Below are 27798 nucleotides of genomic sequence, written 5' to 3'. Positions count from 1 at the left end.
TGAGGATTTGGTGAGTGCTAATTACTAATTCTGCATTGAAAAATGAGGCTACAGGAGGTGGTAGCTTTTCTTTCTCCTCCTGTTTGTTTATAATCTGTCTGGGTACTGTGTTTTTCCTCTGAGCCCTGCTGGTTGCAGTATTGGTGCCTTCCTGTAGGCATAAGGAGCAGCCATGAGGGAAGAGCGGTACATTTGCATGCCCCATATGGGATTTTGCAGCAAATTCTGAAAACTTCAAAGTCTTTAAATGGATGTCTTCAAACCACCCAGGACTGTAAAACACTCCCTATTAATAAGACATGAAAGCGCTCGCATCGCGTTTTGTCATTTAAATTTAGAGTGTCATTGTGAAATATGGACCTTCAGAAACACAAAGCGACACAAAGGTTAGCAGCAGAAGGTATACAACAGATGCTGTTTCTGGAGGAAGGGTTTTGGTCTTGTGCTATGCTCTGCAGCAGCCTGTTATTGCTAACCGAACAAACTCAATTTATGCTTTCTAGTTATTGACTTAAAGCTTGCCAGATAGCTCTTCCTTGTAAGTGGAAAAGTGTGATGAAATAAAAGTAATAAATAGTTTTCTATAAAGCAAGATGAGTTAGCTTTTGCATTTGCTCAGCATTATTTTCTTCACTGAATTGAGACAGCTTAAAAAGTATGTTTGCAGTATCATAGAATCATAAAATGGTTTGGGTTGGAAGGGACTTTAAAGATCATTTGGTTCCAACCCCCCTGCCATGGGCAGGGACACCTTCCACTAGACCAGGTTGCTCAAAGCCCCGTCCAACCTGGCCTTGAACACTTCCAGGGATATGTGTGTGTGTTTAATGTAGAAAGAACATCCCTGAAAATTCTTCTCTTTTCAAAGGTTTAGTCAGGTAGTCCTGGCCGTGCATTTAGTATCCATGTTGTCGTGTAACATTTTTTCTTACAAAAGGATGATGACTGTGTATTGCGTACAGTTCCCATCTGCTGGGAAGAGGGTGATAGGACTGAGTTATTTGTTTGTTTTCTGTGAGAAATGCCGGTGTGACAGACTTTCTTTTCGTGCCAGCATTGGCACTCAAGGGAGAACGTACTCTGCTCTTTCCTCTCTCTGCTCAGGATCTGGCCTTGCTCTTTTTCTCTGATTCGATGGTCTCGGTGGGGGTGTGTGATTAGGATTATGTCAATCACCCTCATATTGTTTAGAGACTGCTTTAGGGTGCAGCGGGAAGGGGGATCTCCATGAGGTACAGCAATGTGTAACTTTGCAAGTTGTCTGTCTTTCTTAGGCTAGCTGTGTTTATCTAGCTGTTACACAGAAACACACCAAATACTTCTTTATCACCCTCCTTAGGTGCAATCTTCAAATGAAAAATAGGCATGCATGAGGTGGTCAAACCATGTGTGTAATGCAGTGAACTTGTAAGGTGCTTTGGACGACAGTGGATGAGACGAGGACCCTAAGATTGCTAATTCAGTCTGACATCAAACAGGCTCTTCCGTGCTCTCAGCTATTTCCTGCTTTCCTTCCTGTATCCTGTAGAGATTAAACCAAATCCTATAGCGATTAAACCAAAGGGAATATTCCAGACTGCATACGAAGATGGAGAAAACAGGAAAGAATATACAAGTTGAAAAGAAATATGATGGTGTAGGTACCATTGCAAGTCCGTACTTGAAGCTGTGTTTTGCACCTACAAAAGTGAATCGAGGGTTTGATTTGCTATTGAAACTGTATTTTTTATGAGAGCCCCAGCCTTTTGGCCATAAATGAGGATTTTCATAATCTGGGCCAGGATCTTTCCCCCAAATTATTCTGTTGTCCTTTTTTCAAGTGAGGGCCATCTTCTGTATTTCTCTGGGATCGAGGCCACATCATTATCAAACTAAGAATGACAGAAATTTATCATAAATCTCTGGATATTTTGTGGCATTTCCACACAATAGAGTAAAAGTATTTGCATGCAGTTTTTGACAGTTCCAAAATAGAGCTTGTTTGCGGTTTTTGAGTATTAACCATTTTTCTTCTTAAAAAAATGTTTATTTTACAAATACACACTACTGCATTTATTCCTTTAAAATCTTTCTTAATGCAGTTTCACCTTCCCCCTCCATTTTTGAATCTAGCAACACAGATATTCCATTCTCTGTTGAGAATAAGCTCATTTTCACTTTTAATTTCTCTAGTAATATTATTTGGATTCTTAGGAGGTCTGAGCAGGAGAGCTCTCTTTCTAGACACACTTTTGTGCTCTTTGCACTCTAAGCATGCTACTCTCTTCTCCATTGCTCAACTTGCTATAGACTGTAACTAAATGTAGTTAATTGGGTTTAAGGTTGGAGCATAAATCAAATTTTCAGACCTCTTTTTGAACTATTCAGTAGTTCATCTTTCAGGTTGCATAATCCAGAAGTCCAAACATTCCTCCTGTACTTTATTTAATGGTCTATTAAATGGCTGTCATTCTAAAAAAGTCACGTTACCTAAATGAAAAAGAGATTTTACAGCACACATTTTCAAAAATAGCTATATTTTTCCAGTGTTCTGTGTGTGCCTAGAGGTGCTGAGGAAATGATTCCTCGGCACATGAGATTTTGAAACAGCAAAAGGTTGCAGGGGAAGATGACTTCGTGTTACACCAAAATGGGAATTGATAGGGATCTTAAATACTCTTAATCTTCCAGGAAAGAGGAAAGGAATAGGTGAGGAAACAAATGCAGGCAAGACTGAGCAAACTGCCCTGATTTATCTACAGCTAAATTTCCTGTCATTAGGGATTGGCTACACCAAGTGTAAATGTTTTAGCTTATATTGCCTTCATTTTAAATTCAGGATGGCTGGGCCTGCCACACCATCTCAAATACGTGAGATTCTTCTTGATGCAGTTGGAATGTGTCTCTTGCTGCCTGCTATTAATGAGCTGTGCTTACAGCTAAGTTCTCTGGGGCAGCAGTCTTGCTTCCATGAGCTAGGGGAAATGATTATCCTGACCAACACAAAGTTTTGTAATCTTAAAAATGTTTCTATTCTGTTTCGGAGAAAAAACTTTAAAATTTCAAATTCTATGAATCAGTAACCCAAACAAAACAAAACAATACAATAGATTGGAGTAGTTGAAATTCTTTCACCTCAAATTTATCTCTACATATTCTGATAAATTAGCATGTATTTCTAGCTAGCATATCCAGAACTACAAGTGCAATGTCTTTATTAAACATCTTTATTTCTGTTTACAAGCTATATCAAATGGTGGGTTTATGTTTTGAACAGTAAAAAGCCCACTTTCTGAACTGTTTTCTTCCAAGAAATTAGGACAACAGAAATTATCTTCAGAAAAGTTCTCTTCTACCCATCTCCCACCCTATCAAAATGTAATTTTGGCAATCTGGCAGGCCTGTGTAGTATTTTATCTCCCTGTTGTACTTTGGGTGCCCTTTTCCAAGCAGTGATGGCTTGAAGACTGAGGAGGTAAGAAAAAGCTTCTGAATGGCAAAGAGTTCCCCTGAGATTGATCATGTATAAGGAGGAAGGTTTAGGCTGCAGAAGGAAAAAATAAGATAGTAAGTCTTCACTGCAGTGATAACACTTCCACAGCAGAGACAGTGAGTTTCTATCCTACGTGTGAGTTTACCACTATTTTATTTTTGTGGACCCGTTCATCTTTGATAGACTGGCTATGAAAATTGTTTATGGTCTCTGCTAAGAGTATGTAAAGTTAGTTCACTGATGTTCCCTATTGGAGGTTTGTAGTTTCACCTGAAAATCAATGTTTTCTGGTGTTCAAATAATTTGTCATTAAAATTAAAAAATGTTGCATAAAGAATATCTGTATGAGGGATACCAGTATTAGTAGGTAAGCATGCTAATTTAAACACAGACCCCTTCTACCTCAAATCTAGATGCTTGGACTTGGTCAGAGGATGCCACGTTTAGTTCGTTTCATCTGTAGCTATAATGATCACAAAGCACACTGAAAATGAGTGCTGCAAAACACTGGAGGCAATTGAATTTTGAAGCTGTCCAGGTTGGTAAACTATTTCACTGTAAAATGGTTTATTCAAATATCACCGTTGACTCCTACTGAGAGCCGCAGCTGAACTTTTCATATTCTACTTTTCATATTTTATGTATGAACTTTTTCCTATTCTACAGCATTTATAATGACCTTCACAGGTGAAACCAGGACTTGGCATGCTTTTTTTAACTCAGACATTTTGCTTTGTTGCCATAGGTAAGCCACTTTAACAGTCAGTGTTGAATAAGGACTTAACATTTGGGTTTGCAGGCAAATTCTTACACTTTATGAGCAGACCTCTCTATAAAGTTCTGAAATACGATGAGCATGTGTAGTTGTTATAACCTGTTGGTTTTTTCCCCAAAGCATTTGAAGGTTTTAAAGGCATTCGAAACAGATATTGACCAGATTTAATACTAGATCTGACTTTGATAAGTGACATAAATGCTGATCCTGCAGGACACCTACATATGGATGCAATTTCATAAATTCTCGTTATTTGACAGCTTTTCTGTGTCATTTCAACCCTTCACCCTGTAAAAAAGGGATGCTATCAATTGCACAAGGATGTTAAAAGAACTAAATAATATATGAAGATACAAATCATTGTGTAAATAATTAATACCATTCTTATTCTTAATAATGATCTTATAATTAGTTCTGCACAAGCTAAAAGGCTTCTAATACAAATATAAAAATCCTCCATATTTTGACTACGTTTTAATTGTATAAAACTAAATTCCTATCCTCCACTTAAAATCAATGAAAAAGTGTTTTGATCATTCAAATCTGTAGCAGAATGATAGAACTGTAACATGTAATTCTCAACAGTATAGCTATTTTTAAAATCAAAATACCAAATAAAAATCGAAACAGTTCACTGCCAGCATCAGCAGCAGAGCAAATCCTGTGCTAACCATTTATTAATTAGAACAAACAAATCCAATAGAAACATTTCCCAAACAAAAGGACTGACCTACAGGCTCTTTCTAATTATTACCCTTCCTCATTTGCCATTGTTAGCCCACCAGCAAGGATTTTCGGAGCTTTTCTGCCTTTTGCTTTTCTACCGTTCTTCATGACATTGATATCTTTCTCTTGTACATTTTTGTCATTGTGCTTTCTGACACTGTGGGTTACTCATTGTACTGGTGGTAGCAGGGTGACCTGCAATGGACATGCTATTTGTGCACCATTTAAAAACCAGATGAAGTCACTGTGACACCCTGGGACTGCAACAGTTCACTTCTTTGGACAGAGAAGTAGGGATGCCCCTAAGGCCCAAGGCAAGGTTTTGATTTTTAATTATTTTTTTAAAAATAAGGTTACAAGGAGTGAATATTGAGATAAATCCATGGAAGGCAACAGACAAAAAATTTTGGACCTAACTTTAGAGATTCGCTCAACACATAACACTTCCATACAGATACAACTGTCAAAAGAAATTAGCATTTCCCCAAATTCAGCTGTTTCAAAATATGTGCTTCAGGATTAGGCAGATCTGCCTTCTCCCAGAATCCTGTATCAAGTGATTTAGAAAGGCAGGTGCTGTCACTGCTATAGTACTGAACACACAAATGCAACTCAGCCTCAGCCATGTTTCATTTCTTCTTGCTGGTTGGAATAGGCAGAAGGTCAGGCACATTTTCCACTTCTGAAATTCATCGTATAACTTGGCACGTTTCCCATTTGACTGAACTACTGAGCTGGCTGGAAATCTCCCCATTCCAGATGGCCAACTTCATGGCGTACTTAGGACGTAGATATGAACGACACCGTGTAAGCTATCATAAACCAGCACAGGCTCTGCTGTGAATGCAATTATATACCATAACTTGACAATTAAACTATTTTTGCAATATAGCTGCCTCATACGGAGCTGAATAGATTCATTTCCCTCTATATGAAATAGTTTTTCTCACAAACTCTTCATCCAGTGTGTTTTGGTTAAATCTCATACTAGAACTGTACGTATATATCCTGTGCCCAGTTCCCATTGATTTAGGTGTGAATTCTTAATTCCCTTAAGATATTTTGAATTTCCTAATTTAAGTGTATAGAGATTTGGCATTTCTGCCTCCTACATTAAAGTTCAGCAAAACAGCTTGACTTATAAACAGGATGGAAAGGAAACTGCAAAGGGCATGTGCTTATATGCTTCCCTAAATAGGAATGGATATAAATCATGTTCTTTGGGAGTTTTTGTGATTCATTTTAAAGTCTTGAGAAGACAGAAGGTAGGTGACAAGTTTTTTGCAGGTTTTTTTAGGACCCGAGTGTCTCATTGTACTGTTAATTCCCACCATTTTCCTTGCAAAACAAATATTTTAGCAGTCTCGTGATTATGTTATAATTTGTTTAGCTTAAGCGACTGAAGAATTATTAAAATTCATTAGGTTATAAATTTTGTGGATTGCTAGCTCATTTATATTATCTGTCGTTGCTGCTCGGATAACAGATGCAATTAGATTTATGGATACAAAGTAGTTAAACACAACCTGAGGAAGAAAATGCTAGAGTTTTCAAAATATTTAAATCATATGCCCATTTATGGTGTTCTGGAGGTAGAAAGAAATGTAGGTTAATTTAGAAGGGATATTTTATAATAGTAAATAAATAGACAATTTTAATGTAAAGTGGGGTATGCTTTCTTAAACTGCCCCAACAGTTGCCATTAACTAAAGCAGAGTAAAATACATTATTTCTAATAAGAGCTAAATCATGCATAACTGCATGTTTACTAAAAACATGGTTTGGCCTTGCTCAGGTGCGATAGAACCCTAGGTAAAGGCTTTCACAATGGCTTTTCAAACTATAACAATAGGAGAGTCTTCTCTTTTGAGAAGATACTGAAATGATATTATGATATATTTGTTATCAGTCTGATGTGTATGTATCGGTTAGTTTTCTTTTTCTTTTCTTTTTTCTTTTTTTTTTTTTTTTTTTTTGAGAACTGTTTTCTTATTACTGCAAATTGGTCCTGATAGCAAATCTGGTTGCTGTTCTGGCTCAAATGGAAATGATGCATGTTAAATGTCACTGCAGCTGTAGCCAGGTGGTAGATAGTGTTAACTGATGTCATCCAGTCTTTACGAAGCTGTTATCTCCTAAAACAACATTACCTCGTCTGTCTTTACCACATTGCATTTTCTCACTTCATGCAATTACTAAAAAGTTCTAAAGTAACTTTGATAACAAAAGCCCAAGACAGCTGTCTTTGCAATGTAATTAATTTCCTGTACCTGTATCCCAGCACATTTAATATTAGATGCCATTTGTCAGAAACAAGCAAGCATATATCAGCAGCGTGTGTCTCTTGGCATTTCAGGTGGGGAAATGGGAGAACAACTCACTGAGCCTGAAGTACTCTGTCTGGCCGAGGTACAGCTCTTTTGCAGACAGTGACCCGGATGATAATCATTTGAGTATTGTCACCCTGGAGGAGGCTCCCTTTGTCGTTGTTGAGGATGTGGATCCTTTGATGGAAAGTTGCCAAAAAAACACCGTGCCATGTCGTAAATTCGTCAAAATTAAGTAAGTAAATACACAGCATTCCTTTCTTTTTTTTTTTTTGAGTGCAAAATATGTTCCCCTATTTTCTCATTCTTTCCTTTTTTTTCTTTCATTGTACAATTGTTTTCAGACACTTTGCTGTTCTTTTCCTCTTGCTTCCTGTCCTTGCCTGTCCTTCTGTATTTCATTTCTTCTTTCTTTTTACCTTTCCCACATGATACGCTCTTGTTTGCACGTCTTCCTTTTTAATAAGTTGAAAGGTTCTGGTTATATATATGTAAGTCACATTGAACTAACAACAAGGTAGTAAGCTTATAGTAAATTCAAAGTCAACTAGAATTAGCCATTTGCAGTCACATGAAAGAAGATTGCATTCTAAAATAAGATTGTTTTAATGAGTTCTCTTTGAATTGTTTCCAGTTGTGTTGAAATATGCCTGTTTAAATTAGTCTTTAACAATTTGAGAATGTCTTCTGTTGAAAATGTATGTTTGTGCTGAAATTTGGTCCAGGATAAACTACTCCAGCAAAAAATACCATTGTGACATACCATCTAGAGAAAAGCCCTCTGCTTTGATTGCTCTATAACTTTGGAGCAGTTGTTAGAAATCAGTGGAAAATTTCTCATTGTGCATTTATCAGTGTTGTTTCATTCTGTGCTTCAGTCTACATATTTATGAACTGAATATAACAACAACATTTTTTTACTGAGCAGCTGTTAGGGAATATAATATAATGCATGTTTCTGAAGATTTCCAGAGACTGCTAAATGGTTGTGCACATGCTCCCTGAAGTCCAGAGAAACACGGTTTTTGACGTAACTGTACTTAGTCAAGTTCCAAACTAGTTTTACTTTAATTTTTAATTCTTTCAAAGGCTGTAAAATATTGCCTTGGCTTCTGAAGATGCTTATACTAAAAAGTTCTAGAGGTCATGCAATGAACATTTCAGAAAAAAAAATAAAAGGAAAGCCCTCATCTTTGCACTCAAAGGTGGCCTGAAATTCACCTTCTCAAAGTGCAGAAAAAGGTGTGGCATCCATTTCCAGTATGGTGAACTGCTGCGCCTTTGTATACCTTATGTGTCGGGAGGTTCTCTAATAACTAAATGACATGTAGTCTTATGTCTTGAGAGTAAAAGTAATAAATGTTTAATCTAAGCCTAAAAGAAAGATTAGTAAGAGGAGACTGTATGTCTTGATGGAGAAGTGAAGTGCAGTAGGCTGGATACTGCAGCAGAAAGCGTGTCATACAAGGTCTACCATTATCTTCTATTTATCTCTCATCAAGCAACTGCATTATGATTAGTAAGAGTTACAAACATATAAAGCGTACGGTGGATTATTTCTCCATTGATTCAGAAGAACATGGTCACTCACAAGCATGACAAGATGTTTCACAGTATGCTGAATCTTGCTGTTGTGGTTCTGCTGTTTTTCCAGTAGAAATGTTTATGTCTGTCTTCTCCGTTGACAGCAACACAACTAATGAGGGAACTAACGTAAAGAAGTGCTGCAAAGGATTCTGCATTGATATCCTGAAGAAGTTGTCTAAAACCGTCAAGTTCACATATGACCTGTATTTGGTGACTAATGGGAAACATGGCAAAAAAGTCAATAATGTGTGGAATGGAATGATTGGTGAAGTAAGTTCTGTTAGGTAAAAGAGCTCTTAAGTAAGAACTTAGCAATGTTTGGTTTTAATTCTTTTGGAGAAATGAGGTATTCTCTACTGAGTAATATTGGTGGTGTCTTCTCTTTGTGGATCAGGTGGTATATCATCGTGCAGTTATGGCTGTGGGGTCTCTCACTATTAATGAAGAGCGCTCTGAAGTGGTTGACTTTTCAGTGCCATTTGTTGAGACTGGGATTAGTGTCATGGTGTCACGGAGCAATGGCACAGTTTCACCATCTGCTTTTCTAGGTATGATTCTCCAATCCATCCAGATCATTTAATTGCATTTCTGTAGAGTTGGGTAGGTTTCGCTGTTCGTTAAGCTATATAGTGCATTGACGTGCTTCTCTCAAGTTTTAAATTTTACATTAGGAAGTTTGGGCCATGTTGACGTGCTGATTAACATGGTTATTAGCACATGAAGATGGTGCTGTTGGTTTCAGATGCAGTGAGTGAAAACCAATGATAGTGATTTCAGTATGAAAAAGAATCCCCCAAAATCTTCAGTTCAGAAAATTACTTCCTCAAAAATGCTTCTTTACAAAGTAATTTATGCTTGTTTAGCCCATTATAAATGATTTCGTATCTTTTAAACATTCATATTCACAAAATAATTAAAAAAAACCCCTTGTAGAATAGCTAAGAAGAGACTTCCTTATGCTCAGAAGAGATCTGACAGCTAATTTGATAACAGTTACCTCTGGCTTCTGAACACCATTCTACTGCACTAGAGAGCTTCTGAGTGTTTTCTCCATTCATGCAATTGAACAGTGGAGTTGTGATGATGCAGTTGAACAGTGGAGATATAGCAAAGAAATGGAAGGCTGGGCAGAAAGGAGCTGGCTTATAAAGAAACAGACTTTGGTCTTCTTTCCTTGTTTGCTTCTTGTTTCAATTATTCATTTCTCCTTTCATTATTTCCCTCTCCTTCTTTTTTAGTGCTTATTGTTTACTTCTCTATTGGGTGGTTAGCCTGAATTTACCTGAAGCTGAAAAGAGAATGAGCCATGAGCTGGATCAAAAGTGCCCAGAATGCTGTTATGTTCCTCATAGTGTATTTGGGCCCAGTATTTTTTAAAGACATTTTGCACAGGAAAATAGTGCAAGGGACACTAAAGTCATTTAAACAAACAAGCAAACAAGAATCATTATTTTCCAGGTATTTTACAGAAGAGTTTAGTATGTTCAAGCCCATTGGGTGATCAGTGATGCCATTTTTGCATCACTGATTGTATGGTTTCTTTTTAGATTGCTAAGTGTAAAAGTGCTTCACTTCCACTGAAATTGCTTGTAGCCAATGAGGACTAGATTGTTGTTGTAGTATCAGCTACAAGTGGGCAAATAATTGGGTTTTCTTGCTCAAGAATCATTATTTAGACACAGAGCTTATTTCTTGTACCTGTTCCTTAAAGGCATATTACAGAGATGATGCAAATAAATATAACACAGTGAGTAATCAAATAACTTCCCAAACACAGTGGTACCTAAGCATATTTTGTTGGTGGTTAATACTTTTGTTTAATGAATGAAAGACTTTTTAATGAAATTATAAGAGGCTGTACTTTTAATGAAATATTCAGATAGCGTCTTTTAATTTTTATAAGTCATTGACTTGTAAAGTTAATTCATTTCTAAAACTGCAGTTGCAGCATGTTGAAAGTATCATTTGAAATGTAAGTATTGGAGTGTTTTCTAAATGTGCTGCAAGTGCAGTTGATTTTTACTATGGACCCTACTTACCTCTTAAAAACCTGCTTACAGCTACCATCAAAAGAGAGGCTGGTTTTGCATTTTGCACAATAACATAGTTATTAGATTTCTAAAATGCATTTAATTTTATTGGTTTGGTTGGACATATATATAATCCAAAAAGCAAAAATAACCCCTTCTTATAAAGCTCTATAGAATAGCATTCCTTTTGAAGAAATGTGATTTACTGCACCAGTAAATCAAGTCTGTGTTCTCAGAACTATGTTCTGGTTTTTTAAATGTAGATGAAACTGCCACTTCACTGGAATTGACTGTGTATTTCAATAAGGTGTGCATAGTAGTAAAATGCTTTGCCATGCAAAGTACTGTCAGGCAGATAACTGAATTTATTCACAGACTGATGTTTCAGTTAAAGTGAATGTCTAAGAATAGAGTCATCTTACATAATTCTTTGAAAAGATTTTTTAAAAATCTGTCAAATACAGTATTATTTTTTAAAACAGCACTTGATTACAGTTTATGAAATATCTGCTTTTGTGATTTGTTACTTGAATGTAGACAAGTACAGGATTTTGTCTAAGCTAGATTTTCCATTCAGTGGTTGTGTCCAATAGACCTAAGTAACTGATGGGCTGACAGCTTCTTCCTCATTTTCTGCTGTGTTCTGATTCTGCTGTGGGTGTCTTCTTCAGATGAGAATTTTGACCACATTAAAACAGTATCATATCATAGTAAAATTAAATTTATATATGCTAGATCTACAAAGAGATTTTTTTTAAAGATTCTGTGAAGAATTGATTCAATTTTATTTAAACAAACAGAATAAGGGAAACCTCAAATCCAAATTTCTATATTTTTAAGAGTTAATAAGTTCATAGATGAGGTCAGTTTTCTTTTCTAGAGGCATTGATGCAATAGGAAATCTATGCCCCTATTTATTTTATGTATTGTTTCAGTATTGGTTTTGGTGGTGGGAGGTAAAACTCCAAGTTAGTGGAGTGAGACATCTTTTTCATTGCTCAATATTCTCCATTACCAGTCATTTGAAACATACATTGGCAAGTCATATATTAATATTTTTCTGCCATATCACAGCTTTACTGAAAATTCTTATAAAACCTGCTGCTTGCCTGAGGGAAGTTCTCTTTCCGTCCTTTGAGAATAAAGAACAGTGCTGAATGTGTAATTTGATCCCTAATATGACAGGAAGATTGACTTTGTTATTCAATTGATTTTGTACTTGTTCAATCTTACTGCTTGCTATTCTAAATAGCTTTTTAGTTTCCTATTGCTTCTTTTAATCCTCCACCTCGTTACCAGACTGCTTAAATTATTAAAGAGCATTCTGCTTAAACTATTGTTTATAGCTCACTTTTTCACATCAGCTTGTTTTGCCCTTTGCCTTATTCAGGTTTTGTCAAATTACCATTGCTGTTTCTACACTGTTGCTTTTGATGAGAGTTTTATCAGCCTTGCTTTCTTCTATGAGAATGCTGTCAAAATTGTATGTTAGTTTTATGTGAATTCCAATTTAATTTAGTTAATATGTGAATTCATAGAATATTTGTTATTAACTCTATTTGGCTACATTAATGTCCTTTACCTGCCTGCACCAGAACAGATCTTTCTCTACCTTTTAAGAATTCTGTTATTTTTCTAACTTGCGATTCTCTTCCAAACAAATAATTATAGTAATTGAGACAACTTCATAACCTCTCTTAAAAATAAAATAATTTAAAAAAATAAAATACTGTTCCTTAACCTTATCTTAAAAACAGAAAGAGAATGGTTTGGCTTACAATTTCCCTGCCTTACTTTTTTAGTTCACATCCAAAATCACCAGTGGGGCTATTTGGAATTTGGTCTTTTTTTGGTTCCAAATTTCTGAAAAAATTGTAGCAAAGGCAAATGATCTCATGAGATTTCCATGCTTGGTCTGAAATTATTACACTTCATTCTAGTTCTGGGTGAATCGTTCCTGCTAAGTCAGGCAAGGTTCAGATTGGGCTATTGGGCTCAGCACACCTTAACTCTCACCCGTAGTCATTTCATGCAATGATGGAAGAATTTTCAGTGGTTCAAATTTTAATTTAAATTCAAAGAATGAAAAAGTTAGGATGGAGGAACTTCTTGGGCTTTCAAAAAAAGGCAAAGCATTGAAACACACTAATTTCCTATCATTTCAAGTGCTTCTTGATTCTGTCCTAATTTGAAATAGTATACTAAGGTTTTTTCCTCACACTTCAAAGCATACTCACACTTGCATTATCTACCAAAATTAGGATACAAAATGTCCCCAAACAAGCTGACCTGATAGAGATATTGCTTTGCTATGCAAAACCTTTCTTACATATATCCTTACACCATGACAGCTACTACATGGACTCCTGAAATGATAGAGAATTTGTGATTGGGCAAGATGATATGTAAGAATTTTTTGTTATCACATACTATTACCATATCCAATCCTTTCAAAAAGTTGGTGCTTATTCTGGTGTTTGAAACTGCTTCTAGATTTCTGTTCCAACCTACTTCTTTTACTTAATCACAGTTTTTCTGTCTTTCAAACTGACATTCAGTTTTCCATAAAAACCTTTTGATTTCAGAAATTTGCTCCCAGATGAGAATGAGACTTTCAAAAGGATGTGTTTGCAATTGGTAAAAACAACATCTTCATTGCAGATAGATGAAAGTAAACACGGAGAGAAAAAAATTCCGAAACAAAAAAATTTAGTTTGAATGCAAGTATTTAGCTTTTTTCCCCTAACACTTTTTGTTGGATAGAAAAAGAGAGAGAAGTCTACTTCACTGAATTACCAAATGTATTAAACATATGCTTAATTGCTTTTGCTTTGCAGAAACACAGTCATAATGGTTGGACCATTCCGTTGATAAATGCATATAACATAGGATAAATAGAAGTGGGCTACCTGATTGTAGACTGAATAAGCAGCGAGTCAAACCAATTATTTGCCACTCAGTGTCAGTGAAGGCTTTGTTGAAGAAAAGTGTGCAGCCTTTGGTTTCGAATTGTGACTTACATTTAAGATTTTGACTTTAGGAATTTTGCATATATAAACTAACAGCAGTTCTTTATATATTGCTACTTAGTTACTTGCTAGCACTTTGGTTGGTAAATGCTAATTTAAAGAGAGCTGCTGGGCTTGACTAGCTGAAGACATTAGAATTCTTGTGCTGAAATTGGTTTAATGAACTGTGTTTCTGTTTCTCTTGTCTGTTTTGCTGCAGAGCCTTTTAGTGCTTCTGTCTGGGTGATGATGTTTGTGATGCTTCTCATTGTATCTGCCATGGCTGTCTTTATATTTGAGTACTTTAGTCCTGTAGGATATAACAGGAACTTAGCACAAGGGAGAGGTAAGCTTTGCATTTTACACAACCCTAAAGCTATAAAAAAATAATGTATTTCCCATCCCTTGCCCTCTATCTTTTAAAATAAATTTAACATAGGAATAAACCAGTAACAGCATCTATGAAACTATGCTTGCTCTTCATTTAAAATATGATTTCTTCAGGGCTTATATGTTCATGTTTGTATTCTAATTCATTGGAATAAAGACATACAGAAAGGTAAGTGATATCAGAAAGTTGTATTCAGGCAGCGTTTGGTTAGTAAGCTGCATCATTTGTAGAGTGTCAGCTTAAAAAAGCATTGGAATAAATCCTACAAACTCCTGACTCCTATGAATTCACAGTTAGTTCAGAGGAAATGATCTAAACTGGTGTGGTTTGGTGGATAATCTGGAAAAATAGCAGTTTACATTGTATGTAGTTGTATACAGTGCCTATTAAAAGTCCGATGAACTCTGCCTTGAGATGAGGCCAGTGGCAGAAGGGCATCGCTTCTTTCTGTGTAGCATCCACGGTTATAGAAACTTCATTTTCAAAATATACCAGCGCAAAATACATAATACCGAGTTTGCCTTTCTCAGTGAAAGCTGCAGTTTGTATATTATTAGCACTTTGACCTGAGAATGAGGATTCCATGTATTGTGGTGCCCTCCCTCATCCTTCCCTTTCTTTACTTACAGTTGAGAGTGTAGCTTGTTTTTAATTTCTAAATCATGCTTGCCTCATTTTATTACAAGAGATCTTCCAGCTTGGTGAACACAGTTCTGGAGACTATTACAAACTAATGGTTTCTTTTAGATTATGATTGGCTTGGTCCCTGAAAAAGGGGATTATTGTAACGTTCAGATGATGTTATCATTTCAATGAGATGGTTAATGTGTAACCTCTGTCCAAAATAAACACTGTGATTAGGAAGGGGATAGCAAAGGTGAATATAGACACTGGAGACCTAGGGACTAGGCTGTTCTTTTCTGTGCCACCTCATGTGCTGGAATTGATTATTTAGCATGCTTATGGCTAGAAAGGCAAATTATGGCACTAGACCATCCTAACTTAGCTCTAAAGCCTTGCCATGAATCCAGCTGCTGTTCATTTGAAACAAGGGAAGCTTAAAATAATCAGGAATCTTTTATGTAGATTACTCCTTTCCCTAGGCATTTTTGGCAGGATGAAGCTCAATGGTAATACAATCTCCAGTAGCATAAACAGAACTTTAGATTGCTTTCTTGGCACATACTTTCCTTATCATTGTTCCTCAGAAAATACATATTATCTGTGTACCAGCTCAATCTTAAATGGCTCTAGAAGGTAGTTTCATGAACCAAAAGTCAGCTCCATTATGTTTATTTTACTGCACTCTATCCTCTTAGCGTTGCTGCAGAATAGAAAGAGGATAAACTAAGATGTTGTGCTTGATTGCATTGTGAAAAATATGCACTGCATCAGAGAGCATTTCTACCGAAATGAGAACATGCACTGAGTATAGCCAATTTGGGTTTTATTCTTTTAATAATAATTAAATTATTACAATTATAAAATAAATTATAATTAAATTAATAACTAAATCTGAGTTTGTAATGTGCATCCCCTTGGATAAAGGGACAGGGCAGGGAAGGAGGTAATATGACAGGTGTCTGCATCAGAGCTTATTGTCTGAATTGCTATTTAATGGAAAAATAGATACTTATAAAAAAGTCAAATGAGTCACAGTCAGGGGAGGCCTGTTTCTCTCCATCGAGGATAAAGGGCATCTAGATGACGAGCAGTATGTGATGCCTGCACTCTGCTTACCTAGAGCTGGGTAAGAGCAAACCTCCCTTTATTCTCATAGGGCTCTACAAATAAGGCCTTTGAAGTGGATAATAGCATTGCTAGTCCACTTCTGCCGCTCTGAGGGCATGAGGGCATCACGCTGACCGCTTCTATTTGAAGCCAGAGAACTGACTCTGAACATGTGAGGTAGCCGTAGTGTGGTTTGCTCTAAGTTACGTATCTATACAGGTAGCTCTTTTGTGTTGCCTTACTGATTTATCCTCTGAGTGCAAAGTTGCTTAAAAGTAGGTGACATATTCCCACATTTTGATCCTCAGTATGCTTACATAAAGTTAAAAAAGCATAATGTTGGAAGACTGGAGATGATAACAAATAATTTGGGTGACTGAAGTACTGGAATTGAGTCATTAAGACTTAAACCCACAGTTTTCCATTTTACATGTCTGCTGGCACAAAAGACCGAAAGGGGCAATACTGTGCACATACCTTACTGCAAAAGACATATCAGTTTGCTTCTCCTTGAAATCTATGCTTTCCACTTTCATCTTAAAACTTTTGAACTAAATGCCACATAGAAAAAGTTGAATTATTTTTTACAAATATGGAAATTAATGCCATTACAATAGAGAGTACCTTTGGTAAATCCTGCCACTCCATTAGGAGTACAGTGAATACGTATTGAAATAATTTTTAACTGTGTCTTTGTGAGTGATCTGTTGTTATTATGTAGGGTATCTGGGCAAGGTTTAATTTAACTGCAACTAAAATAGCTGCTCTTTGCAATTACAGATCCCCATGGACCGTCCTTTACGATTGGAAAGGCAGTGTGGTTGCTCTGGGGCTTGGTGTTCAACAACTCTGTGCCTGTGCAAAACCCCAAAGGGACGACAAGTAAAATTATGGTGTCGGTTTGGGCTTTCTTTGCTGTCATTTTCCTGGCTAGTTATACTGCCAACTTAGCTGCATTTATGATTCAAGAGGAATTTGTTGACCAAGTGACTGGACTGAGTGATAAAAAGGTAGGTCTTCAGCTCAAAAGACGCCAGTGTCCATTCTTCATAATCCTTCTACAAATTTGTGCTTTGTGCTACAAAAACTCTGAGCAAGATAATAAGCTAAAACTGGATTATTTCATTCTGAGTGTAACCCTTTACTAACAAACCTCAGACCCAAAGAATGAAAATATCAGACTGTTTTCAAAGTCGTTGAGTTACCTTTGCAAAAGTAACTGCATTAATTGAAAAGTACCTTTATTTTGTGATAGAAATCAATTCCTATTTGATTAAAAGGAATGCTTCATCAATATACAAAAGCTTGAAAAATGAAAAAGTCAGTTTGAATGAACATCTCTGTGTGGAATATTAATAATATATTAGCTGACAAAAATATTCATAAACCCAGCAAATACCCAGTAATTATCGGAAGCTTGTTAATGCTCCTGAAAAAATGTCTTTTTGCTTTCTATGTAGCGTGCAAGGAATTTATAGAAAAAGTTCAGATTTAAAGTGGTGCCAGCACAAATAAGCAAAGAGAAACGATAAAAAGTGATACATACTGTCTGTGGAGGTTTGAATGTTTTCCTTGTATGAAATGGCAAGAGTAAATAAGAAACAAATAAGAAAACTGGGGGGGTTGTGTTAGCACACTGAACTGAGATGTAAATTACATAGGGTAAGGCATAGAATTTTGATATATTTGTGGAAGATGCTTTCCTAATTCAAGAACTTTTGCAAGGATTTCACTTTGAACAGTAGTCTCTGATAGTTCACTTAAACCCTACTTTTTTCACACAAACTGACAAATAGTAAATATGCTTATTTTTCATATTGTTCTAGCTTGACTGTTCATCTTTCTTCTACTGAAAGTATACTTCCCAGATCTTAGTACTTTTGAATTTTAATCAATAGTCTTATAAATCAGAAACCTAGCAATTACTTCTTTTTTATTTTATTTGTGCGACTGCTTTGTAATAGTGGTATTGCATGGAGGGATTGAAGTCCATTTGCAAAATTGTTGTTGTGATGGATATGCCCAGAATACTTGAAGGGCATGCTGTTTTCAAGTTTGTGCCCAGTTGTTTTAAAATGAAACTAAATATTGACATTAAGAACTAATATTTAAATGGAGCATAGCACAGGGGAGAACTTCACAAGGGAATTTTCTCAAAGGACAGAAAATAAAGGAAATTGTTATTCAAAAGAAGGCAGCAGCTCAGATAGCCTTGTGTCTGTTTTTTTGGTTTAACTGCTTTTTATGACCAGCCTTTGATTGATTGCCTGACGTATCAAACCATGAATTGCAAGCATGCCTAGAGGAAAGACAGATAAAAAGAAACAAAAAAATGATAGTAGTTTTGTTTTCATTAAGTTGTGTTCTCACAAAACCTTTGAAAAACTATGAAGACTGTTAAATATACCTCTATTTTAAGATAATATTCTTAGTAAGAGACAGATAAAAAGTATTCTTCTCTTGAGGATTAAAAAAAAAGGATTTGAGAAATATCTTTCTCCCGTTTGTGAGAAAGTACAGAGTGTTTTCCTGGGAAGTCTCAGTTTTGGCAGGATTTGGCTTGCACCTGGCACAGCACTCGCATTCAGGTCTGCCAGTGCACCCTTATCTTCCTCTCTTTGCCGGCTGTTTGCTTCTTTCACCTATGGGCTGGGAAAATGTCAGTATTTGTTCCATGGCTTGTGGCTAATAACTTCCTTATTTTTCTCGTTTTTTTCTATTCTTTCTGCTAAGTAAGGTATTATTTCCACAAAAAGCAAAATAAAAATAGAAAAATACCATCTGGTTTTGTGTGGTCTGCTGATCATTTATTTGATCTGCCACCTTTGTTTCTACTTTACAGTTCTTCAAATTTTGCCTGAGGTGTATAGAGATAAATCAGGGGACCCATGCCTTTTCTGATTAAATTAAACAAGCCGGAACTCCAGAAAAGCAATGATCTATTTCAAAACATTCTTCTTGTCATACACAGGTTTTGCCTCCTCCACAATCCTGAGGTTTATTGGATTTTAAAAATTCAAATAATTAAGGATAATTTATGGGAAAATAATCTGATTCATGTTAAATTATTTTTCTCCCCTCTTTGCCTTGTTGCTGCAATGTTGTTAGTAGGACAACAATTCAGGAATTTGCAACAATTTTGCTGTTGTTCAGTAGAGAGCTCTGACCCTTGCTGCAAGCAAAGCAGTAATAGGCAAAGGCCAGTGAGAAGGGACAGAAGTATGGGTAAAATTAATTTTAAATAAGTAATATCTAGAAGTTCAATAAATTTTTGAAAAAGCTTCTGGGCTGGTAAATCGGTTTACTACTCTTTCCCTCTCCCCTTTTTCCTACTGACACAACTGAAGAGTCAAGCTCTTTAGTCAATGCTGTATTGTCAATGCAATCAAGTATTCCCAGTTAGAGATACTGGGGTTTCTCGGGCCAGCTCTACATGTGATAGACTAGAGAGAAGAGAAGCCAGGAGAAAACTCTTTTCTCTCTGAGCAGTCATCCCTCACTCTCCGCATTCAGTATCTTCCCATTCAGGATATGTGTTATGCTCTAGCACCTGGTTCACCAGGTTTGCTAAACACATGATGACGTGCTATTGCGCCTTCCTTGCTTTAAGACCTCTTGATAGTTTCCTCAACCTTCATAAAGTTGCTAATGAATTTCTGAATGCCGTGTCATCCATGTGTCACCCTGAAATACATGGCACAGCATGTACTGGAGTTATTAGGGGTGGGTGTTCATAAACTCAAATGATTCAGAAAATGAGGGGAAAATTATATTTTGACATGCTTGTGTATGTAAAAGATTTTTAAAAGCTTTGTGTTCATAAAAAGGTGCAGAAAATGAGTCCGAAAGTATCCAGCAAAGCTGGTATTTGTAGCACTTATTACTTTTGAGACCATTTATGCCTTTTTGTGTAATGAAAGAGAAAATATTACTGAGGGAGAGTAGGTAGCAGTGGACAGAATTGTCTTACAAAGTGTTTGTCTGCTGTGATTCCTCCACACAGTCACATTTTAAGAAAAGTCCCACGTGTATGTGGTCTAGGGGATTCTCTTCAACATTAATAGGAAGCCCTAATTATGCCATTTACAGGTTACTTACTTTTGCAAGATTCACAGTATGTTGTAACCTTGGCTTTATATTTTTGTGCAACAAGATGTCACAAGGTCTATAGTTACTCAGAGGTATGTCTGTGTGAAAATAGAGCAGGCTGAGGTCAAAGACAGCGTGGATGATGGGGCAGTTAGGGTGACCCTCTTACCCAATCCATCTCTCCACTTCAATATTAGACTTTTACAGTGTTTTTTGAGTGTTGTCAGGCATAGATATTGACTGCATTTCAGTAATTGATGATTACAGTAATTGTCTTGGAATTACTAATAGCTATATTTTTCAAAGATCAGAAATCAGATTGTCTGTGTTTTCCATCTGGTGAGAGAAGAAAGGAGAGAGTTCAAATATGGGTGTTTTTATATCACTTGAAAGCAGCCATAATTCCTGTTAAAATCTGTGTTAGCAGAGGGAGAATATTTACTATTTTCTACTATTATTTCAGTAATGTTTACCACAGTTCCTTAACATACTCCGGAACAATAACAAACGACTGCTCTGAATACCAGGCTTTTCAGGCAAGCATGCAAATCTTCAGATTAAGTCAGTATTTAATGTTTGTGAAAGATCACTTTACTAACTTAATGAAATTGTCAGTTTTATTAAGGCATATAGGTAAAACTAAATAAAAGCAAAAGATTGGAGTTTTTGTTGCCACGTGCCCCAGTTCTAGCAACTGGCAGAGCATGGGGAAACAAGAACAAATTGGTTGGTCTTCTGAATAACACTAGATCTATCCACAGTTATGATTCAAGCAGGGGGCTTGTTCATTCAATTTAAGGATTTTATTAATGGTTAAAAAAAATCAGCATTTCAGAAAATGCCTAGGAAGAAAATTGCTTCCTAGCAGACATGATATATTTTATTTCCCATCATGGAGCTTCAGGGAAAATGAGTACATGTAAAGACTTGATCCTTTTTTCTTTCTTGTCTCATGCCTGCCACATAGATCTTTGCTGCAGTCATAGAGCCTATATGCTTCTCCAGGACATGTCAGTTCACAGAATATAAGTTTAAAATTATTGATGAGAACTTTATACATCTTAAATATGAGTGCACTGTTAGTAAAAAGATTTTAAACCCTTCCTTTCTTCTTTACAAGTAGTCTGTGAGCAGGCAGTAGTAGCAGACAATCAATTAAAAAAAAATTATCTCCTTGTGACTGTTAAAATTCATTGGTTGCGTGTCTTGTGCCAAGAAATTCCAGTCTGTGGATGGTGTTTGGAACTATTTACCTGCTTGTTATCCCTGTGATCTCTGAATGAACTAGTACTCTTTATTAATCTCTGCTCTCCTGCAGAAATGTTTTTGTCTTCCATGAATGTTCAGTTTTGGACAGATACCTCAATTCCTTCAACTACTCCTATGAGAGGAAAGTCCTCCCAACATCTTCAGCTCATATGAATGTTGTTGAAAAGTGAGACTATTCGGAACCAAACTCCATTTCTAAATTACCAGGATACTCCTCCATGATCTCCCTGTTCCCCCAATTCCTCTGCCATACCCCAGGATTAGGAATTGAGCTTGCAGAATGCTCATCACAGCCGAGTTTCCAAAAAATTTCAGCTGTATGAACAGCAGCAATTTTTACAGGTCTTGAAATCGATGTTGTTTCTTTAATTATTTTTTTCCAGTTCTATTGACTGGCAAATTTGATACAGATATTAGGAAATATTGGAAGCCATCTCACTACTTCAGGGATTCATTATCAGTAGATTTAAATGAAGTTAATAGCAAGCTACATCTCTATCAGTAGAATCTCTGGACATATATTTAAGAGCAGAGTTTGTTTCACTGCTGCATAATAAACTCAAAAAAGGAGACAGCAAATATAGACTAGGAACCATGACTAGTATATAGTGTAATTTTAGTGCATGGGTCAATTAGTATGTGTAAAGTAGTAGCAAAGTAATAATTTAAACAGTAAAGCTGTGAAAAGGGAAAATGAGAAAAGTAAGACATCTGTTAGCTAAACGAATAGAGAAAAATAGAATTCATTCCTTTATGCTTTGTCAAAACATGCTTAATTAAAATGAAGCATTTAATTGTAGTTCTGTAACATGAAAATATTGTTGCAGCAATAATTTCATAGTCAAGGTTTGACGGAATTGAAAATACTCCCAGTTTTTGTATAAGCCTATTTGTATTCTCTTTGCAAATTGGCACTGGATCCTGGGAATTCTTGATGCCCTGAGACCAAACTTTAAAAAGAGAAATATTACATATGTAGCCCAAAGGAAGCAGCAGCTGTACAAATATTAGCTGTCTCTTGCAGCACAGGGTATGTAGATTGCTCTTCTAACTTCAACAGTAAAAACAGAGTGCATTTTACTGTGGAATTCATGGGTGACTGCTTTTATCAATGCTCAATTGAATTTCCTTGTTAGCCAATAGTTCCTCTAATTTGAGGGGTCTTTTCATATATTTCTTAAAGACACATTTTAACTTAATCCTGAAGTGTCACTTGGTATTTAAAGGGACATCTTGAAAAGGTGCATAAGAAGTTTTCAGGTCTGTTAGCAAAACTTTATTTGAGATTATCTGAATGGTTTCCAAATCTGAAACCTGAGTGTGCTCTAAGCTATTGCTATTCCTTTGCAGATATTCCCTGGCTTGTTTGTCTGTGCTGATAGAGGGTAAAATTGTAGAATAAACCTATATGACCTCAAGCAGACTGTTTGTAGTTTTAAATTGTAGGAATAAATAGGGACTAGGATTATAGGTGTGAGAGCTCCAGAAGCCCTTTTCATGTCAAGTGACGTAGCTGCTGAGCCCTGGGGGAAGGTGCAAGAACTTTTACTCCCCTGGAATCATGGTGATGGAAGGAAAGCCAGCCCTCACCCTGTCCCTCCCTGCGCACAAGCTTCCCGCGGTCACCCGCACCCCTCCGGGAGCAGTGCGTTAGGGTCCCTGTCAAGTAGTGCAAATGGTCCTTTCGCCGCCTTAGTGTGGGGACCCACAACGTCACAGCTGAGATGGAAGTGTGAAATAACTATCAACAAAATACTGTTTTCTTTTAATTGCCGTTTACCAGTGTGTCTGCTTGTAGTTTGAGTTCACTAGGGAAGATGTTGGCAGATGAGGAACATCTGCCAGTATCTCGCTGCTCCAGTTTCTGCTGTCCTGCCATATTACAATGCAGGGGAGAAAGTCACATCAGAGTGGCAAAATTGAGCTGTTTTTACTTTGGATGTAGATGATTCTGTAAGTTCGGTCAGTGGGAAGACAGTTTCTGCTATAATAGAGCTGAATTAACCCACAGCATTTGCCTAGAAGAAATTTGAGGCAGCTTCTGGTTTTTTCAACCTGGAATTGCCCTTCTTCACATTTTGAATACCTGAAACACTTTGCTTTTCCCTTTTCTCTCTAGTTTCAAAGGCCATATGACTATTCACCTCCTTTTCGATTTGGAACCGTCCCAAATGGAAGCACAGAGAGAAATATCAGAAACAACTACCCTGATATGCACCTTTACATGACGAAGTATAATCAGAAAGGAGTTGAAGATGCCTTGGTCAGCTTGAAAACTGGGTAAGCTTTTTTCCATGGATTTTAAAAAACACTGTAGACTTTGCAGAAACTGAGAAATATTGATCTGTGCTTACTGTGATACTGAACAGACTGATGTCAGGCATGCTGTGTAGTACATGGATCTTTTTTTTATTTTTCAACTGCATTTTACAGATATCAGAGAGGAAAACAATTGCCTGTGATTTGTATGACTTTTAAAATTACATGGAAGACTGATGCCCTATGTAAATTACATTCAAAGGGCAGAATTAGTATTTGTCAAATTTAGAGAGAGATGATACAGATGGACCTGGAGTTGGGTGGGGACTCAACACAGAACATGATGTTTTGTGCAGTCTCTCGTTATCTTTGCAGAACTTGCACTGAAAGGTGCTTTTGCAGGGTGAATTTCTGACAAAGCTTGTTTGTCTGGCCAGTGTGCAACTACTTGTTATTTCTTTTCAACTTCCCATCCCTTTCGTATGCTTTTAGGTCCACTCTTACTTTTTCTTCCCTCCTCTAATTAGCATGGCCCTGTACATTTACTGTCACATCTGAAGTATTGACCTTGATCTTCGTAAAATCTGTTGAGATGACATAGTCTCCAATGTACTATCTAATACTGCTTCTGGCAATCTTGGTAAATATTCTGGCAAATATTATTGTTCTTCTTCCTCAAGATCTGAGATTTAGACTTGAGTGCCATCTATCCTTTTGTCTCTCTGAAGTAGCCCATTCTGCCTGGTTGGACAAAGAGATTGAATTTTCATTCTTCATCCTCAAAAGGTGTAAGAGTAACTCACTACTTGTGTCAGTATTCATCTGCGTGACAGGAATGTGTTAGCTCTAGTGATCCTTTCTAAACATACTGGCTTGATAATAGCATGTGTATTTTTGTTAATAATACTGGATTACAATAATCATAATTTATCAATATAGTTTGTTTAGGTTTGTTTTGAAGTTGTTTTGTTTGTTTTTAGTTTGTTCTGAAGTTTGAGAAAGCTAAGTTACCCAGAGTGGATTTCAGTACACCTACTCTAGTGGCTGTTTCGAGGCACATCTCACCTGCAATTATTTATGGTGAACACAGGACACGTTTCTCCCTATACTAAATTAAGCTATTACTTTTGGTCCTCTTCTGGGAACTGCTTGTCCTTTTAATTTTTACTCTCCTCCCAAACATATAGGGGATTGTAACATATCTCTTATGCAAAAAAACCTGAAGTCCCCAAATCTTGCCTTAGAGTGCAGGTTCCATTAGTTAAAAAGTTATCCTTCCTACCGTTTCCTTCTCTGCTGTCTCCGTGTTGCTGTCTGGACTCCCTCTGCCATTGTTTCTCAAGGCAATCTCAACTGGCGTTTCTCAAGCACAGTTTGTCATATCCTAGGATAGACATGTGACAGAACGTGAGATGAACCTTGCCCAAGGTCTTCCAAACTGGAGGCAGAGCCCCCTCTCTGACCGAGCCTGTGCAAGTGATATTTCCTGGGTGACAGCTAAATTATGCATTATAGATAGTCAGCTGAATGCTACCATTCCTGCTGTGATTTTTTAAAGAAGAAGCTATCCTTAATTTCAGCCATTGCTAGGGCTTGTTCAGTTGGATGGATAGTTTATTTAGGGGATGTATATTCCTTGTACTTTTCACCAACCATTTGTGCTACTGAAAGCCCTGGAAAAAGCGCTGTTAGCTTTAAAATCAGGCCACCTGTCAGATACTTGAGCATGAAAAGGGGAGGGCTACCCGACTGCAGTGTGGTTCAGGACAATCACTGAAACTCAGGCTGGCTGCTCTTGTGCCAGCTGCTGCTCTTCCTCAAAAGCTTTAGTCCTTTTGACAGTATAAGCTATTCATTTTTTATAGATTCCTCCCCCCAGCCCCGTGCTGGAGTTTCTTTCCTCTTCTAAGTGATTTCCCAGTGTGGACACCCCCAGGTGTCTACCTTGCTCCCCTTGACTGACATTTCTGTAGCAGATGGTGCAAATAAGCTGCCATGTGCAGTGTTTTCCAGATCAATATAAGTAACTGCTACATACAGCTGCGCTCCTTAGTATTTTGTCTGACGGCACCTACAGAAGGATTAAACAGCATGCCATCGGCTGCTGAAGTTTCCCACAATAGAAGTGTCACTTTGCGTTTGCTTATATCACAGGTTTGGACATTCCAGCAGCAGAGTAGTGTCAAGTGGGCTTACATGTTTTTCTGCCTTCTTGCACAGCAAGAACTGTGCAAAGACCCAATCAATGTGGTAATCGTGGGCAGTAAACTCGATTACAGATCAGGCAGCATGATCGTACCTTCTTTTTGCCCCCGAGTGGTTTCTCTCTGGAAAGATGATTTCATTTAGGTGACCAAAACGATCAGGTTCTGTTGTCCTCACCTGTCACTTGCACCTTGAGCGCACCCAGGTTTTCCTTTTTGCTAAGATGTTTGGTGAAGATGTGATGCAGCTCCTGTGGCTGACACCTCAGGGATCTCTGGAGCTAAAAGTGTCCTGAATGAAAGACATGAGACTGTATAATATGGGACTGTAATAACTTGCATTCTCTGTAGGGAGGAGAACAGAAAAGCCTGAATAGGTATTTGGTAGTATATTACAATTGCCTGCCTCTTCTTTTTCTCCAGACTCATATTCTTCAAACCCATCATTTTTCACCTTTTCTACCAAATTTTCTGTTCTGTTCCTCAGTATACTCTTCGTTTTTTATATACCTGCACTGTATCTTCTTCCTTTCTCCCTTGTGAACTATTTGAGCAGATTGTTTCTCTCTTCCATGTGGATTGCCCTTTCATCCTTATCTACATGTGATGAAGCTTTCACCTTCCCTACTTCACTTGATCCCATGATTGGTAATACATCTTGCCCCATAGAGCCTATGTTGCTACTGCTCTTCTGAGGATGACCTGTCGCTTCTTCCTCACACTGCTTCTGCTTCCAAGCAAATATATAATATCTATTTTCCTCTTCAGGATGTATGTGTTCTGCTTACCTTACTACAGCTATTTTGTCTGTTTTCATCTTCATCTCTTGTCAAAGCTATTCCTGTACTTTTATCTTTTTTTCTTTTTTCATCCTCATCATTGGTAGCATACAAGAAGCAATTTTTCTTACATATGGTAAAGCTTGCTGCTTCTGCACATCTTTTTGAAGATGAACGACCTGGTAATTTTAGAGTCATAGACTACAGACCCGGGAATGACTTGCAAAGATTGTCTGGTTGATAACTGCTGCTGTGAGTCAAAATAAATGGTACCTGTGTTATTCCTGAAGAATGTTTGTATAACCTGTATGTATTTCCAATCTCACTTTTGAAACTACTTTTGCTTAATTGAAGACATAAGATTTAGTCCCCTTTAATTACCTATATATAGTGTTTAATTTTAAGCTGGAGCAAAAAATACCAACAATCAGGCAATACTTAATGACTGAATACTGCTACACATGTGGCATCTGATCTAAAGAGAATCAAACTATCAAGTAGTTGCTTGTCACAATTCAGTCTGGCTTTGCTGTATCTCAAACTCTTAAGGCTTTCAATCAGCTTTAATTAGCGTTAACCTCTTGAGATGTATTCGGAATATCTTGATCTTTGAGACCATCATGTTTAATACATGTTACTGAGTTGAACTGGAAGAGGAAAGCGGGAAGGAGACAAAAATAAAGCTTCAGATGCACAGATTTATCTAATTTCTTTTTTGTTGAAGACATGCTCATGTCCCTTTCCTCATTCTGAAAACAAATTAAAAAACAAACTGGTCTTTTTATCTTGCTTTCTCCCAAGAAGTGAAAAATCAGCTGCTTCAGTCCAGTCTCTAACATGGTTGGGAAAAACCTCAAGGGCAGAAATATGGATAGAAATGTGTATAAAATAAAGTACGTACCTGCCCTTATTTCCTGGTCTGGTATGGAGGTTAGATAGGTCTTGTGTCAGAGTATTGCTGTACATGCAGAGATGAGTGTGCACACATCTGTGTCTGGGAAGCCTTGAACGAAATACCCAGCCCCTTTCTGTTTTCATCTTTGAGAGATGAAGCTAATAGTGTTTCAAAAATTAACTTACAAGGAAAGCATCTGCATTTGTTTTTTTTAATTAGAACAAACAACTTCACTACATGGGCAATAGCCTTGGAC

General features: G+C 37.0%; 1 protein-coding gene across 5 annotated transcripts in view; it reads left to right on the top strand.

The window, feature by feature from the left end:
* Positions 1 to 27798, top strand: part of GRIN2A (glutamate ionotropic receptor NMDA type subunit 2A) — a 196837-nt gene that overhangs the window by 126842 nt on the left and 42197 nt on the right. For all 5 annotated transcript variants that reach the window (XM_049835519.1, XM_049835518.1, XM_049835520.1 and 2 more), the window contains 6 exons: positions 7330 to 7535; positions 8989 to 9157; positions 9282 to 9435; positions 14146 to 14271; positions 16828 to 17057; positions 23525 to 23685. In XM_049835519.1, the coding sequence (XP_049691476.1) occupies positions 7330 to 7535; positions 8989 to 9157; positions 9282 to 9435; positions 14146 to 14271; positions 16828 to 17057; positions 23525 to 23685 (1046 nt within the window). The remainder of the gene's footprint in view (positions 1 to 7329; positions 7536 to 8988; positions 9158 to 9281; positions 9436 to 14145; positions 14272 to 16827; positions 17058 to 23524; positions 23686 to 27798) is intronic.

Source organism: Accipiter gentilis, chromosome 33 (genome assembly GCF_929443795.1).
Source record: "Accipiter gentilis chromosome 33, bAccGen1.1, whole genome shotgun sequence".
NCBI classification, from domain to species: domain Eukaryota; kingdom Metazoa; phylum Chordata; class Aves; order Accipitriformes; family Accipitridae; genus Astur; species Astur gentilis.
Note: the sequence above shows the minus strand (reverse complement) of the source record. Positions and strands in the feature narration are given on the sequence as shown.